Source organism: Macrotis lagotis, chromosome X (genome assembly GCF_037893015.1).
Source record: "Macrotis lagotis isolate mMagLag1 chromosome X, bilby.v1.9.chrom.fasta, whole genome shotgun sequence".
Taxonomy (NCBI): domain Eukaryota; kingdom Metazoa; phylum Chordata; class Mammalia; order Peramelemorphia; family Peramelidae; genus Macrotis; species Macrotis lagotis.
Genome location: NC_133666.1, coordinates 158,504,213 through 158,520,091, shown reverse-complemented (window position 1 = coordinate 158,520,091; position 15,879 = coordinate 158,504,213). Strand labels below are relative to the sequence as shown.

At 32.4% G+C, this 15,879-nt stretch overlaps 1 protein-coding gene across 2 annotated transcripts in view; it reads right to left on the bottom strand.

Annotated features, from left to right (window-relative positions):
* Positions 1 to 710: 710 nt before the first annotated feature.
* Positions 711 to 15,879, bottom strand: part of HSD17B4 (hydroxysteroid 17-beta dehydrogenase 4) — a 127,945-nt gene continuing 112,776 nt past the window's right edge. For both annotated transcript variants that reach the window (XM_074200888.1, XM_074200889.1), the window contains exons 21-24: positions 14,932 to 15,021; positions 13,740 to 13,878; positions 3,157 to 3,284; positions 711 to 1,133 (exon numbers count right to left, since the gene is read on the bottom strand). In XM_074200888.1, coding sequence (XP_074056989.1) covers positions 1,044 to 1,133; positions 3,157 to 3,284; positions 13,740 to 13,878; positions 14,932 to 15,021 — 447 coding nt within the window. In that variant the 3' untranslated portion in view covers positions 711 to 1,043. The remainder of the gene's footprint in view (positions 1,134 to 3,156; positions 3,285 to 13,739; positions 13,879 to 14,931; positions 15,022 to 15,879) is intronic.

Sequence of the window (15,879 nt, the reverse complement as noted above, 5' to 3'; positions counted from 1 at the left end):
TATATATATATATATATATATATATATATATATATATATATATATACACACACACACACACACACACACACACACACACACACACATATACACATATATAATATAAAGAAACACTAAGCAAATATATAAAAAAAATTCAGCAAGTACAAAGAGTTATGAGTTTCTAAGACTCTGTATTCCAGTATTTGCCACTAGAAATAAGTAGTTCAGCAAATCCAAAGAACTACCATACTTCCTTGATATTGATCCAGAAAAGATTCTCTCCCAACTCTTTCTACCCATACTCAAACATTCCTTAGTGCATTTAGCCTACCAGTATTATAAGTATCTATGACTAAAGAATATGAATGAGTTTTAATTTACTATTGAAATATAACTTGATCAGCACCTTAGGACCCAAGACCTGGGCAGAAAAAATGATTCCTAAGAAAATAATAGAATCTAAATAATCTAATATTTCTGTATTTTAAAAGAGGATTATCAAACAACAAAAAACTAATACAGTACAATTTCAGCTAGCTTGACAAAGTGAAGAATGCCAAGTGATTACAGGGGAAATTTATGGAAAAAATAGATCTCCCCAAGGCACTTCATTGTTTATTCTAATAGTCCTATTATAGATTATGCAAGTATATAAAGATTGAGTTTCAAATGAAAGTGAAATGCCCATTTAATAGAGAATAGAAAATAACAATGTAGGAACAATGTGCAAAAGGTTTTTTAAATGATTTAATTTTTCTTTCAATATAAACATTATTTTAAGACATAGAGAGACTCCTTTGAGGTGAAAAGTTAATGTTTGAAGAAAGGCAGGCCTAAGAATAGAAGCATACAAATTATGCAATGTACCTCCAAATCCATTTCCAGCAACTGCAACAATCAAATGACAAATTAGTGGAAATTTAAAACTTGAGTAAAGTTGGATCTGTTATGAAACTGTTAAATGTTTTCCACCAAATTAGTTTTGAAGACTTCTGCCATACACTCACAAAAAGCTACAAGTGGAAAGAAATATTTTCTGGTCTCTGGAAACTGATGGACCTTCAAAGCTTGGCATAGTCTTTAAGAATCATCTCTAGCTTCTGGCTCAGCATGATGTTGCCTTTGACCCGAAGTTTGCCACTGAAGAAGGCCTGAAATTCAGAAAGAAAGAAAAGGAGGAAAGGAGAGCATGTCAATTTTGTCCATGTCACTTTAAAAAGCCTTTGATTTGAACTGAAAAATAGTTGAATTAGTTTCTGAGACAAGAGAAGCATAGGGAAAAAGAATTGATACTGTAGTGATTTTTTTAAATCAATGAATGGATACAAATGTTTCCAAGCTATCTGCTAAATGAATGAGCCACAAGCACAGAAAATACAAAGCAAAATAAAATGTAAAGGGGGCATCCCAACCCAACCTGCTTTTTAATCGAAATTTGTACAATTGGTTTCTGTATTCTTGTTGTAGAGTTGAGAAGCCAGTCACTAGTCATCCCAAAAGCTAGACACCACCATAAACAAGGTAAGATAATTGTTCAAAGATTTTTGGCTATTTTGTTACCCATAACATTCTTTTGTAAATGGTCAGAGTAGTATATTGAATAAAGTATATTTAAAAACTTGATAGCAATGATAAAAGAACATTAATGAATAAGCTTATTAATACTTTTTCATAAACTAGTAAACACCACAGGAAAGTGTGCTAAAATAGCAGCCTGGATGGTAGAGGACCCTTGCTGCTTCCTCTAATAATATAAAGCAGTTTTCCTATATCACTTTATTTTCATAATGATTCTGTGATGCATGTATTATTATACTTATGTTCCAGATGAGGAAACTAAAATTTAGAAAGGTTGTGATGTTCTCACACCACACAGCCAGCAGGTAGGATTCAAACCCAGATCTTTACTGATTCCAGGTTTCTTTCTACTTAAACTGCCAGGAAACTTTGTAAAAGGTGCTTGATCACTATTCTAGTTTTAAATTCCTTCAGCAGTAAAATAGGAGCTGTTATTTTTTTTATAATATTAAGAAAATAATATACAGATTCAATATGATTTCTAAGGTCTCATATAGTTCTAAATTTCATTATCCTACAAAATTAAAATGAAAAATGATTGGCACAATACATGTCCAGTTAGCAGTGTCAACTAGAATATCTCAAAAGCAAAATTTACAATCATTCTAGGTCACTAATCTCAGCAAACAAGTGGTAGCCAAGGAAAATCTTCTGGTGCTTAGTCCCTCTGTCCTAGAAATACAAGGAATGAGGTAGTTCCCAAAGGATAAATTCTGGGTATTTTCTTAATGATTGTAAATAATTATTGGAAATTGAGGTGATTTCATTAAATCTCTGTTGTCTCCAGTGCTTGGCAAATATTAATAAGTACTTTTTGTTTGTAACTTGATTGATCTTTCGACATAGTGTTCCGAACTCCTCTAGAAAAAATATTTACTTCCATTTTACTGCAAATTACTCAAGTCTGGAAATGCTTGTAAATTTAAATCTAAAACAGCACCAAAAAACATTTTCAAGCTTTCTGAAAAAGAGATGTTTTATATAATAAAATTACTTTCTTGTCATCCCCCATTCTTTAAGAGTATTGCTATAGCAAAGAAAACATTCCTCTGCTAAAAATATTAATAATCAATATAATTTGTATAATATTTAAATACAGAACATAAATGTAATCATTGCCAACTGTCAAAAGTAAATGCTTATGTTTTATATGGTAAACTGTTTGGCACTGAATATACAGAAATATATACTTATATCATCTAATCATATTTTTTTAACTGTTTTTTTATTGGGGATATATGGTTAACAATTGAGGGGGGTTTTTTTAGGTTGGTTTTTTTTTTTTGCAAGGCAAACGGGGTTAAGTGGCTTGCCCAAGGCCACACAGCTAGGTAATTATTAAGTGTCTGAGACCGGATTTGAACCCAGGTACTCCTGACTCCAGGGCCGGTGCTTTATCCACTACGCCACCTAGCCACCCCAACAACTGAGTTTTAACCACTATAAATTTATACTGAAGATTAAGTTGTTACCAGGACAGAAATACTTTTCTTCTTAATTTATATTGTAAATGAAAATCCAAAAACAAATTTTGATATTCTAAATATTATAATAGAAAAAGTGATAGTGAACAAATCAACCTCATGATATCATTACCTTTTGGGGGTTAAGCTTGCCCAGAACAACCTCCATGAAATCTTCATCTGAAAGAGTAAAAATTGTGTCAGCAGACCCTCTTGCCGGACCTTGGTACAATTCTCCAGAGCCATTTTTTAGATCAATAGCTAGAGAAGGAAAATAGAAAAAAAGGTCAATTTATCTCTTTCTCCTTTATAATATAAAAATAAAATGATTTCAATAAAAATACAGACATTTCATATTCCTGAGTTTGTCAAATTGATTCTGTTTAGATTTTGCCTTGTCTTTATTTACAAAATTATACTCTATTTAGAGTTGAGCAAAGAACTCCCAATTTAACACTGGAGCATAATTATAGGAGAATTATATCAAAGGATATTAAACCATGTAAAAATAAATATAGCTTTATGGATCAAGGTTGGAGGTAGGGGAAAAAATTTCCACAATCTCACCAACTTTACCCATTACATTCAAGAAGTAGACTGGAAACAAAGAATAAGGAGTACAAAAAACAAGAGTGAAAGAAATCATTGGTCTTCTATCTGCAACCATATCATAAAAGTTCCTAGATGGCATGTCACCTGTTTCTTAGTATTTTTGAGAGTATTCTACACATTGTGAAACAATAGGAAAAATAAAGGAGTCTGCCAAATAAAATTCAATAAAAAGATAAAACCAAGTTTGAAAAAAGAAATGCAGAAACATAGAAAAAATGAATATATTGAAATAAGGAGACAGGAAGTTACATTTTAAAAGACACTAAAGTATTTATTTGGTTAAGATACTGACAAATATAGTTTTTTGTAAGCAGACTTTTAATACTCTATTGTTGACATTAATCTGCCTTCTACATTGAACACTAATGTAAAAAGACAGTAGTAACTGGAGGAGACTGATTCCTCAAGAATGGATATTTCCTGACCTTCAGGAAGTAATACATTTCCCATTTTATTCAAATTCTTCTTTATACTATTAGAACACAGCCAGGAAGATGTAATAATGTAACTGTCTAACATTCAAAGACCAAGTTGTTATACAGTCTACAGTTAAAACTTGGGTTTACTATGGACATTCATGTAACCTAAGTCCTAGTTATTTAATTAGGTAGATACTTCTGAAACCAAATTCACTACGTTGCTCATGAAAAACTGAAACATAAGGGTATATATAGTATTTGTAATCTCTGATCAAATAAATGTGAAGTGAAATAATGCTATTCTATTGGAAATGATTCTAAATATTTGGGAAAAAAAGCAAAATTTCCTTTTAAAAGGAAAGCAATAAAATAAGTCATTGTCAAATGAAACTATTAACTTAAAAAAAGTAGATCCTCACAACTTCACAGTACCAATTCACATTAAAATAAAACTTGCTTTATTATAGATTTTCATGACAAAGCTAGATTATAATGGTAGCTATAATCAACACATAATAGTTCAAAATGTCATAATTAGAATGTAGAAGCAAAAAAAAAGGTTAAAGAAATTTTAATATATACTAAAGCCCAGCTACAGATTACAAGTTGTTTGCTTGGGAACCAAACTTAAAGCAACGGCAAAATACCCCAGGGACTATGGTGATTTTACTATGCTGAACTGAGAAAAGCATAATAGCTCTAAAGTAATAAAAAAAAAGTCTTCATAGCTCTTGGGTCTAATTCTCAATTGCTAGTTATAATATTCTAACTTTACTCAGAGTAAAAAAAAGTCCTGAAATCACTGCTTTGGGATGTGAATAGGGACAGTAACAGTCTATTTGCATCATAAAAGCAGTAAATTGCAATTTTCTTTTAAATATTGTATATATATATATATATATATATATATATATATATATGCCTGTGTGTCCTCTTCATGCTCAAGTATTCAGAAAAAAAGGAGTATTTTCAGTCCAACATGCTAATTTTGGATTCAAGGGCACTGCTAAAATACATTTTTAAATAGCATGCAAGACCTTAATTAGGAGTGATTCTTTTCAGACCCTTTGTATATTCAATCAATTGTTCAAAACAATTTCAAAGTTCCATTTATCAAAATCAGACCTCTTGGCAAAATGGTCTCATATGAAACATAAACTGCCATGTATTTTCACTAGTTGCTCTCAAAAAAAAATATCATATCATAGGATATACTTTGATAAGGTAACTGAGTGTGTAAGTTGGACTTGAATCCAAGAAAACTAAGTTTAAAAACTGCCTCATATACTTATTAACTGTATAATCCTGGGTAAGTCATTTAAGAAGCAAGGTAAGTATAATGAATAGAGTAGTAAATCTGGAGGCAGGAAGATCTATATTGAAATCATCACTTTCTAGCTGTTTGATCTGGGCAAGACCCTTAATTTCATTGCTCCTCAAATGAAATAATATTTAGTGCTCGGCACAAAGCCTGAAACAACAGGCTCTTAATAAAAGCATATTACCTTCCCTTGTTACTTTTTTGACCTTTCTCAGCCTCAATTTCCCTTTTTTGTAAATTGGGAATAATAATGGCACCTACATTACCAGGTAGTTGTGAGGATGAAATGAGAAGATCAAATATATAAAATATTTGTATAAAGTTAGTTATTATTATTATTTATTTAGGATTTATTTAGGCAAAGGAAGGGTGTCTCTATACTCTGAAATCAGAAGAGGGAAATCAACATTCACCTATGTGTCATCCCTTTATTTCCCTTTCCCTCCCTCCCCTCTAAGCCCTGCTATCTTTTAACCCTCATCCCCTTACCTGAAAAATTCCAGAGAATCCTGAGAGTGGGGAGGGAGTAGAGGGAGAGGGAATGAGGGGGGAGAGACAATACAACTAACTATATAACACTCCAAGGACAAGATATCTGTGGTTGGAGAAATATTTAGAGTTCTGTTCTCTTTGGAATTGCATCTAGTCTCAGAACATTAAGAAAGCAAGATATTTGTAGCATGAACCACAGTTTTTGATAACCTCAAGCTTGGTCTGTTTGAGAAAATAAAGACTTCTCCTTTTGATCATATTCCAGGAGAAATAAAGATAAACTGAAGCACACAAAAACCTATCAAATCATTTCCTTTGTTCTTTTCCCCCCACACAGGGTAATAACCAATGATTGAACAAAACTAAGCTTCTCTAATGCCTTTGAAAGAAAAAAGGGGGGGGAAGAAGAATAATTCAATCAAAATAGGATGTCATTTTTTAAAATGTCATTTAAAAACTTGTTCTATTTATCTATAAAAATGACATACTAATTGTAATGTTTTTTTATGAAGATTTTTTCTGGTCTCACATTCTAATGTTGTCTTGGATAATGTTTACCACATCAGAAAATGTGTCACCAGGGAATCTACTTATTGAAATAAGGGGGAATAACCACATACACCACAGAGCTCTGATGATTTGGGATATACTTGTCAGGCTCAATACAAGAATATATTTCATTCCACTTAAAACTTATGTTCAGTAACATAACATGTTAGACAATCAGCTGAATTAAAGCCCCTTCAAGTGGATTTTCTTACAGAGCATAGTAGCTTCCTCCTCCCTGGGATTTTCAAACAAATATCGAATCAAGCATATCAAAAAAGGAATTTCCTGTTCAAGTAGAAGAAGATTTTCTAATTCTATTAAGTGCTAAAAGAATTGTTGAGCCCTAATAAAACCTGCAAATGAAACCACAAAGGCAACCTGCATACCTCTAAGACAGGACCACAGAATATACTCTGTGAAATTAAATGGAGAAATTGCAAGTCAAAGAAATTGGGGGGGAAGGAATATTACAAAATATACTAACCATATGTACAGCTTAGACCTGGGGACATCTAGTTCACCATTTGTCTCTATAATGGTCATGAGCTAAGTTTCACAAGAAACTCAATTTTTACCTTTTAAAATACAATTAAAACTCCATTTGAAAGTGCAGGCCAGCAAGGAATCAGCCTTCACCTACTAATTTATGACTCCTTTATCAGACTATAAATTCTATGAGGGCAAGGATCATAATTACACAAAATGTTTTATCTTCCCTAAGTCTAAAACAATGTCTTGTCCACATTGTGTTAATTAAATAAGTGTGGTGATTTAAATTTATTGGTACCCAACTGAATCTCAATATTAAGACTAACACCAAGTAAAAAATAAGATTCATTATCATACATATGGATTTTTTTCTCCTTTTGTTTATGCCATCAACTTCGTGTTGTTGTTAGAAACAGGAACTATCATATTTCATCTCTATCTTCAGGTCTTAGTAAAGTGCCCTCCAGGAAGATGGCACTTAATGTTTGCTGAGTTGAAGGGTGAAATATTGGTAAAAACCATGCTGACCTAGTCACATAAACATTAAAGTTTGCCCTCTGTGCCAGGCACTGTGACAGGTACTAGAGATACAAATACAATAATTGAAACAGTCCCTAGTCACAAGGAACTTACATTTAACAAGGAAGCCACCACAGACCCATATAAGTATATATAGAATAAATTCAAAAAATATAACACTGAGTAGATGTAGATGTCACCATAGAGGGTGAAGGTAACCATTATCACCTCCTTTTCCTTCCTACTCTCAACTTGTTTCTAGAGATTTAACTAGTCACACCCTTTAAAATGATGAATTCAGGTTTCAGCCTTGTGACAACATAATGGCCCTTCAGGTGGTTACTTACCTCCATGTCAAATCTGAAGTAATATGAAATATCGTTCAGTAGTACCAATTAGTGTATTTACTTTCCCAGGAGATTAATGAGATATGTGAAATAAGTTGCTGTTATATATGTTTATTAGACTTTTGTGACTTAAGACATTTTCACTAGTGGAAGAAATAAACAGCTGTCCTAAATTTAATATCCATATTGTCTACTGAATACATTTTCTAGAAGCTTCAATTTTACCCATATTTTGGGAGACTAGCCTAAGTTAACATCATCCCCCCCGCCCTTAGAGTAAGGTAATATACCAGGAAATAAGAGAAAACAGATGACCCAGGATAAATCAGAGTTCATGTAAACTCAGAACTTAATTTGTCTGGAGTCCCTCATATCAACAGTCATGTTTAAAAACATATACATATCTATAAAATAAAAAGTTGAGAACCTCATTGTCTTCAGTTGAGAAAATTTCTAACATTCAGGCAGAGGTTTGACTTTCTGCCTTAATTTAAATTCATTTACCTCTAGCAATTCCCTGGCCTCTTTCTGGTTGAGACAAAATTCAGGTTACCATATACATTTGGCTCAGGAAATGATGATACTATGTCATGGTGTCTGTTAATGGAGAAGCAGCAGTAGGATAAGTTGGAGAGAGCATACCTTTTCTAGGCCCTTCCCTTCATCTTTGAAGAGGTATATAAAACTAAAAGACTTTGAGCTAAACCTTCTGCTCTAAGATGCCTATCTGGCCAATAACTATCATGGATCTCTCTTTCCTTTCTCTGCTACAGTCCAATTTCACTTTTTCTTTTTTCTGTTATCCCTATTTTTCCTCTTTCTGGCTCAGCTCCAGAGAGAAGTATTTCTCTCTGGGAGAGAGTTGGGGAGGTTAGTCTCATTTTTGCTACTGCTCAGTTACTGGAGTCACTTACACTTCTGGATCTTTTTCTCCTAGCCTATATGTATCTCTTTAAGAATTCCAGGGTGGTGGGGCAGCTAGGTGGTACAGTAGATAGAGCACTGGCCCTGGAGTCAGGAGGACCTGAATTCAAATCCCATCTCAAACACTTAATAATTGATTAGCTGTGTGACCTTAGGCAAGTCACTTAGCCCAATTACCATGGAAAAAAAAACAAAAAAAGAATTCCAGGGTGGGACTCAATTCCATCTCTGATCCAAAGATCCCAACTGTCTCAAATCACTTCTCAGATCTGAGGAGAGACTATTTGCCTCTGTAAATTAAAAATGCCAAGATATCAGCTAATTCTCAAACCCTTATTACAAACAGGAAATGGTTAGGAGGAGATAGGGAGGGAAGTAGTTAATCACTGAGGGTATTACAAAAACCTTCAGATAGAAGGTGGTGCCTGATCTCCATCTTGAAGGAAAGGAAAGGAAAAGAAGGAATTCTGAGGTGGAGATGAAGAGCATGTAGGACAAAAGGAATGGGAGATGCAGTGCAATATGTTCCTCAACGGACAAAAGACCAGTGTCACTGAATTGAAGAGTTAAAGAAGGGTAATGTACAATGAAGCTGGGAAAATAAATTGTGAATAGTATTTAAAACTAAACAGAGGAGTTTGTAATTGATTATTGAAGAAATAGGAAGCCACTTTAGACTACTGCTAAGGAGTTCAAAACTGTCCTCAAGTCCCTCTGAATCTAGGCTAAAATGGACACTATTCCCAGCAACTTGGTTAATCAATATATATATATATATATATATATATATATATATATATATATATATATATACTAACAAGTTAAAATAATTTAACAGAGATTTCAAAAATAATTGACTTTATTTTCTAATGTTTAATAAACACTAACAAACAAAATACTGCTTGTACCAAAACAGAATTAAAGGGCATTCTGTAAACTTTTAATTATTTCTTCCATAACAATAAAGTCTTGGCTATTAACTGTAAGATGCCAGCAGGGACACAAATAAGTCATATTATTCAGACTGTTTTCCATGCAGTCATCTGAAGTAACTTTGCACAATGACAGAGAGAAAAGGAAAATCAAGAAATATGAAACTAGAAGCACTTTTCCAGCATAGCTAAGAAATTTAAGCGACACAAAAAACCTGGCAGTCAGGCGAGTAGGGAAAGAGCAGATAGAAAGTTTAGGAACTAAATCTGATTACGAGTCTAAGCAAAGGAGAAGCCTAAAGAAAAGAGAATGATGATAATAAAAGCCCAGAAATCTAACTCAGATGGGCAACATGATACTATTTCTGTAGTTGTAAAATTTCAAAAGTCAACAAGAACACAGATTAGAAGCTAAGAAGTGTTTTCCTTCAGTTTCCTAAAGGAAAATTGTAATAAAAGTAAATTTTCTAGTATTCTCTGAAATGAAACTTTATCATAAAAATAAGAAAAAACTGCAAGTTATTCAACTCCTTGGCATACATGATCCCTTCTAAATTTCTGTAGGGCTTTTTCTTGAAGAGAAACTCAGAAAATTAGCACATTTTATTCTTGCATTTTTATTCTTCTCTAATTCTTCAAAGTTTTTACAGCCTATATAGCTCAAGTTCCAACCCCTTTTTTTTGCTCATTAAGAAAAGGCCGTCTTGGGGCAGCTAGGTGGTGCAGTGGATAGAGCACTGGCTCTGGAGTCAGGAGTACCTGAGTTCAAATCTGGCCTCAGACACTTAATAATTATCTAGCTGTGTGGCCTTGGGCAAGCCACTTAACCCCAATTGCCTTGCAAAAACCTTAAAAAAAAAAAAAAAAAAAGGCTGTCAAAGAATTTTTAAGGGGGGAAAATATGCATGCATATACATAATATACACATTATTTATAATGATATGAAAATTTAAGTATGGTGAGATCTGGGAAATTTTAAATGAATCAAACTTTACAGACTAAAACATTTTCAATTCTCCCTCTCTATTATCTATATAGAACTATATGGTAGAAGGTGACTTTAAAAAATTCCATTTGCTCAGAAACACACAAGACTTGCTCATCTAAATAACTTTTAATACACTGCTTCAATTAGCTTGTGATGAGACATACCATAGATCAAATTTTCTTGAGATTATGAAGAATATCCATTCAAATGACACTCCAAATAATAATAATAAGGTAAATCTGAAAAGTAATATTCCCTCCCTAAAGAAAAAATAATAGGTATATTTGCAAATGCCTACTTAAAATATTATATAGTAACTCCTACAAATCTCCCTCAAATGCATAGATTAGTATTTTTTGGCCATTTTGATACTATAATTAATGACTCATCCAAATTTGAGGGAAGACCTGAGCGTCTGATTTAGAATCAGACTAGATATAGGTAAACAAACTAAATTAAAATTACTCATGTCAGCAGCTGCCCTCAGGACTGAGCATTACAGCTCAAAATGACCTAAGATGGGTAAAAATGACAAAGACCTAAAGGGGCTTTTTTAAAGTTCTATTGGAGGCATCAGGATAATTAAAGAATGGTTGAAATACTCTGTGTATGTGGTGTGTGTATGCATCTGTCAATATTGTGAAGTATGATTAAATGTGAGCTTATCTTGCTGGTTCTCTAGTAAATATTTTTAGTAAGCAGATGGGCAATGATTTGGAAAAATTGGAATACCTTTGGGAAATTGTGTTTCACTTTCAATGACCCTAAAATAAAACTAAAACCATCATTTTAATATCAATATTCTTTCAGACATGCTATAAAAGCTGCAAATAAGTGCCACAATCTCTGAATAAGAAAAACAGTGGTTCTCTAAGAGGCAATGTGATATGAAGCAGGCCATAAACAGGCTATGATCCATAAAAAGAGTTGGTCATATGATAAAATGATCAACACATGCATATTTCCAATATTTCACATCTTTTCCATAATTACTCTTAGTTTTTAATAATTATATAGTTTTAAAAAGTGTTTCATTTCACTGCATTGTCTATTTACATTGTTATTAACATTAGGCATATTGTTGGTGCTATCATTATTATTCCCATTTTACAGATGAGGAAATTGAGGCCAATAGCAATTAAGTAACTTGGTCACACTCCTAGTAGGTTACATTTGAACTCAGATCTTCCTAATTCCAGGCCCTGAACTTTACTGGGTTATCTAGCTGTCTCATATACAATCATTTATATAGTCATACTAATTCCTCCAATATACTTCTTTTTTTTAGGTTTTTGCAAGGCAAATGGGGTTAAGTGGCTTGCCCAAGGCCACACGGCTAGGTAATTATTAAGTATCTGAGACCAGATTTGAACTCAGGTACTCCTAACTCCAAGGCCAGTACTTTATCCACTACACCACCTAGCCACCCCCCAATGTACTTCTTAATGATGTTATCTTTTTTATTTAAGTCTAGTATCTATTTAGAATTCTGAACTCTAGAAGTGGTATTTCCCTTTCATTCTTTTTTTTTGCAAGGCAAATCAGGTTAAGTGGCTTTCCCAAGACCACACAGCTCAGTAATTATTAAGTGTCTGAGGACAGATTTGAACTCAAGTACTCCTGATTCCAGGGCTGGTGCTCTATCCACTGCACCACTTAGCCACCCCCACCCCTTAATTCTTCTTTTCATAAATTCCCTCAAGATTCTAGTACTCTTAATCCTCCAAACTAATTATGTTATTATTTTATCTAGCTCAATATCATATCCTACATTCATATCTCCTGGATTTGAAGTAGTACAGAAATGCAGAAGTTATTTTAGATAGTACTGTCAGTTTTATTATATTGGCATAACTAAGGCATGACCAACAGCCTCCAATTATTTAATGCATCTTTTATTTCATAAAGAATTATTTTATAATTTTACTTACATACTGAAAGAATATTTGTAGATTTTACTCCCAGATATTTGTTTATTTTGTGAACATTTTATATGAGATCTCCTATTTTTTCCTGGTGCTTATTTTATTTTATTACTGCTAGACAGAAAAGACGATTTTTTTCTAGATTTTTTGGTGTCCTTTATTTAAAGTATCTTCTCTACTCTATTAGAATATAAATTCCTTGAGATTAGGAATTGTTTCATTCTTTGTATTTATTTCCTCAGTGCTCAACATAGAGTAGGTGCTTGATAAATGTTTTCTGACTGACTGATCAATTAGTTTCTGGTTTACTAAGAAAGTCATAACATCATTGCAAACTGGCATAATTTTTCCCCCTCTTTGCCAATATCTATCCCTTTAAACTAAGGCAAAAAACAAGAAGCTTATATGACTCTGATGATGCTGGCATCAGAAGCAGTTTCCAAATTGAAGCCTCTCCTGACTTGAATTGTAGCAATCTTTCTTTATTCAAAGAATTATAAAAAAAATGATAAAATAAATTTAGGTTACCAATAACAGAACAGAAAACTCTGTTTCAACAGAGTTATGACCAACAAAAGAATAATCCAAGTCTACCTTAGGGATTTTGGTTATATCATCAAGCACATTTCCCTTGTATGTTAAAGTCAGTTATTCTTTAAGGTTTCATGGCATTACTCTCATGTAGTAGCAATTTAGTTTATTTTGAATGTCCTATCAACTAGTTAGCATTGCCTTTTATCAAATAGTTTTCTAGCTTATATAATTTGAATATGCTTTTTCATATTCCAATCATCAAGTATCTCCCTTATTTTATTTTATTTTATTTTTTGCAAGGCAGTGGGGTTAAGTGACTTTGCCCAAGGACATACAGCTAGGTAATTATTAAGTGACTGAGGCTGGATTTGAACTCAGGTCTTCCTGACTCCAGGGCCAATGCTCTATCCACTGCATCATCTAACTGCCCTATCTTCCTTATTTTTTATGTTAACAAGAGCTGCAACAATATTCAAACAGATACAAAAAGGGAATAAAATCACTGTAACTTTACACTCAAAAGTAAAGTAATCTATCTAAGGGCCTCTTCTCCAAATAACTAATACTTTGGCATGAAAATATACATGAATTTTAAGTTAATATTATATTACAAGTTCATCTCCACTATGAAATAAAAATTGCACTGACAAAAAATATTGACTTACTCCACTGTGCTGCAGTTTGTCCATGTTTAGTGATGTTCCACTCAAATACAGCATTTACCTTCTTCACCAGCTCTTTTCCAACATCCTTGATGCGACGACCTATTTCCTCAAAAACAAGGGTACTCTGAAGTACTCCATCCTAGCAAATGATACAGGAAATAAAGCATGAAAAGTTTAATTTATAGGATTCAAAAATATAATTCAGGGTACACTAGAAAATAATCTATAAAAGTGTACCAAACACATAAAACTTTCCTCAGGCATAAAACATATTTCCTGAAATTATCAATAAATCAGTAATCATTTATGGGTTACATGTCATGTCATAGGTCAAAGTCTATGCTACCATCATCTTATAACTTGGCATCTGATGATATATAAAAGAAGCATAAGACAAAATGCATTCAAGATGTCAAGACAGATATATATGAAACAATTAGCAAATAAAAATTAGCATATCACTAAGCACCAAACTGAGCAAACTGTGCAACAAATGTGATAGAAATTCAGAAAAAGGTTAACTTAATATGGATGAGAGTAATCTGAAAAGGTTTTGTGAAAAAGACTGGCTTTGACAAATGAGCAGTATTTGGATGAGTATATGGGAACAGCTAGGACTACAAGGAGAACAAAAAGAAAAAGAATAAAGAAGCAAAAGCATTTAAGGTGCTCAGTACATTGAGAGAAAATACTCTGATCTTTTCTATGACCACGTCACTTTAAACACAAGGAAATTTCACCTTACCATACACTGTTTACAAAATATCTATCCTCCAATTGTATTTTTCTAGAAAATACTTACCTGAAAGTCTCTCCCACTGGTCAACAGAGAGAGAGTTGATTGTTATTACTGTTCTAATTACAAAAAAAAAAAACACAGTTTTCTCTAATATATCTAGTCACTTTCCAACTTCTCCAAAATAACTAATATATATATAATGGAATTGACTTTTAAAGAATGAATCAGTGTCTTTCCCAATTTGAATCAACTTCTATTGGTTATCATTATTTCATTACTAATTTATTTGGATTTTTAAAATTCTAATAGATGATAATATAATGGAAAAAACAATTACTAATGTATATCTTCCCATAGTTATTAACCTAATCAATCTTCTCACTGTTCAGAATCTAGTAGAAATGCACCAATTAAAAGTTCAGGTAGTGATTTTAATATTTCTGTTTACCATACCTTAGAAGACACCTTAGCTGAGAGATCATCAGATGCTGGCACAAGATCCACATAAGCATTTGAGAGGACAATGTCTCCAGATTCTTGGACCTGATATGGGACAAAAGAAGAGATACAAATTCACTCTGATCATATCAGAAAAACAAGCAATTTTTTGTATGTCACAACCCAAAGACATATTCATCTTGAATAGGAAAAATGAAATCAGAGTAAAATAAGGAAAAAAGAAAATTCCTGTAAACTGTTCCAAAAAAGTAAATAATTATGAAAGTTAAATGTTCTAATGGACATTGAAATTTGCAACATCACAATTAATGTGAATCAAAAATGCAGGGAAAGATTACAAATAATAATCTTAGTATAAAGACTTTAGTATTATTTTCTAAACTTATTCTATTTCCAGTGTCAACTATGAAATAACACATTATGAAAATTAAAACCCTAAATGAATAAAAATGTTTTATGTTAAATTATTAATAAACAGAAGGAATATTATTTTATAAAATATTCACTTTACCTGAAACTATCCATGATATTAATTTTGACAAGAAATTAGCAAACTCATTTGAGTTGTTGATTTATATTTATCAAGTTTGCTCGCTAAGTTCCTAAACATTAAAATATAATTACAGAGTCAATGTTAGTCTCATTTAGAGATATAGCAGTCAAAAAAAGAATTTATTAAATATCCTATATTTTATAAGTTTTATTTCGTATTATATAGTAAGAAACTTGAGAAAAGGAAATCTATGAACAAAAAGCACTTTAGTAAATTAATTTTCTGACATCAAATCAAACAACTTATATCTGAATACCAACACTCCAAATATTTCCCAATAATCAATATAAAGATGGTCTGGTCAGTTGTATATCAAGTAGAAACAACCTACCTTCACAGTTGGATAGGGAAATTCTTTTCATTTTAATTTATCAGTAGAAAACAATTTT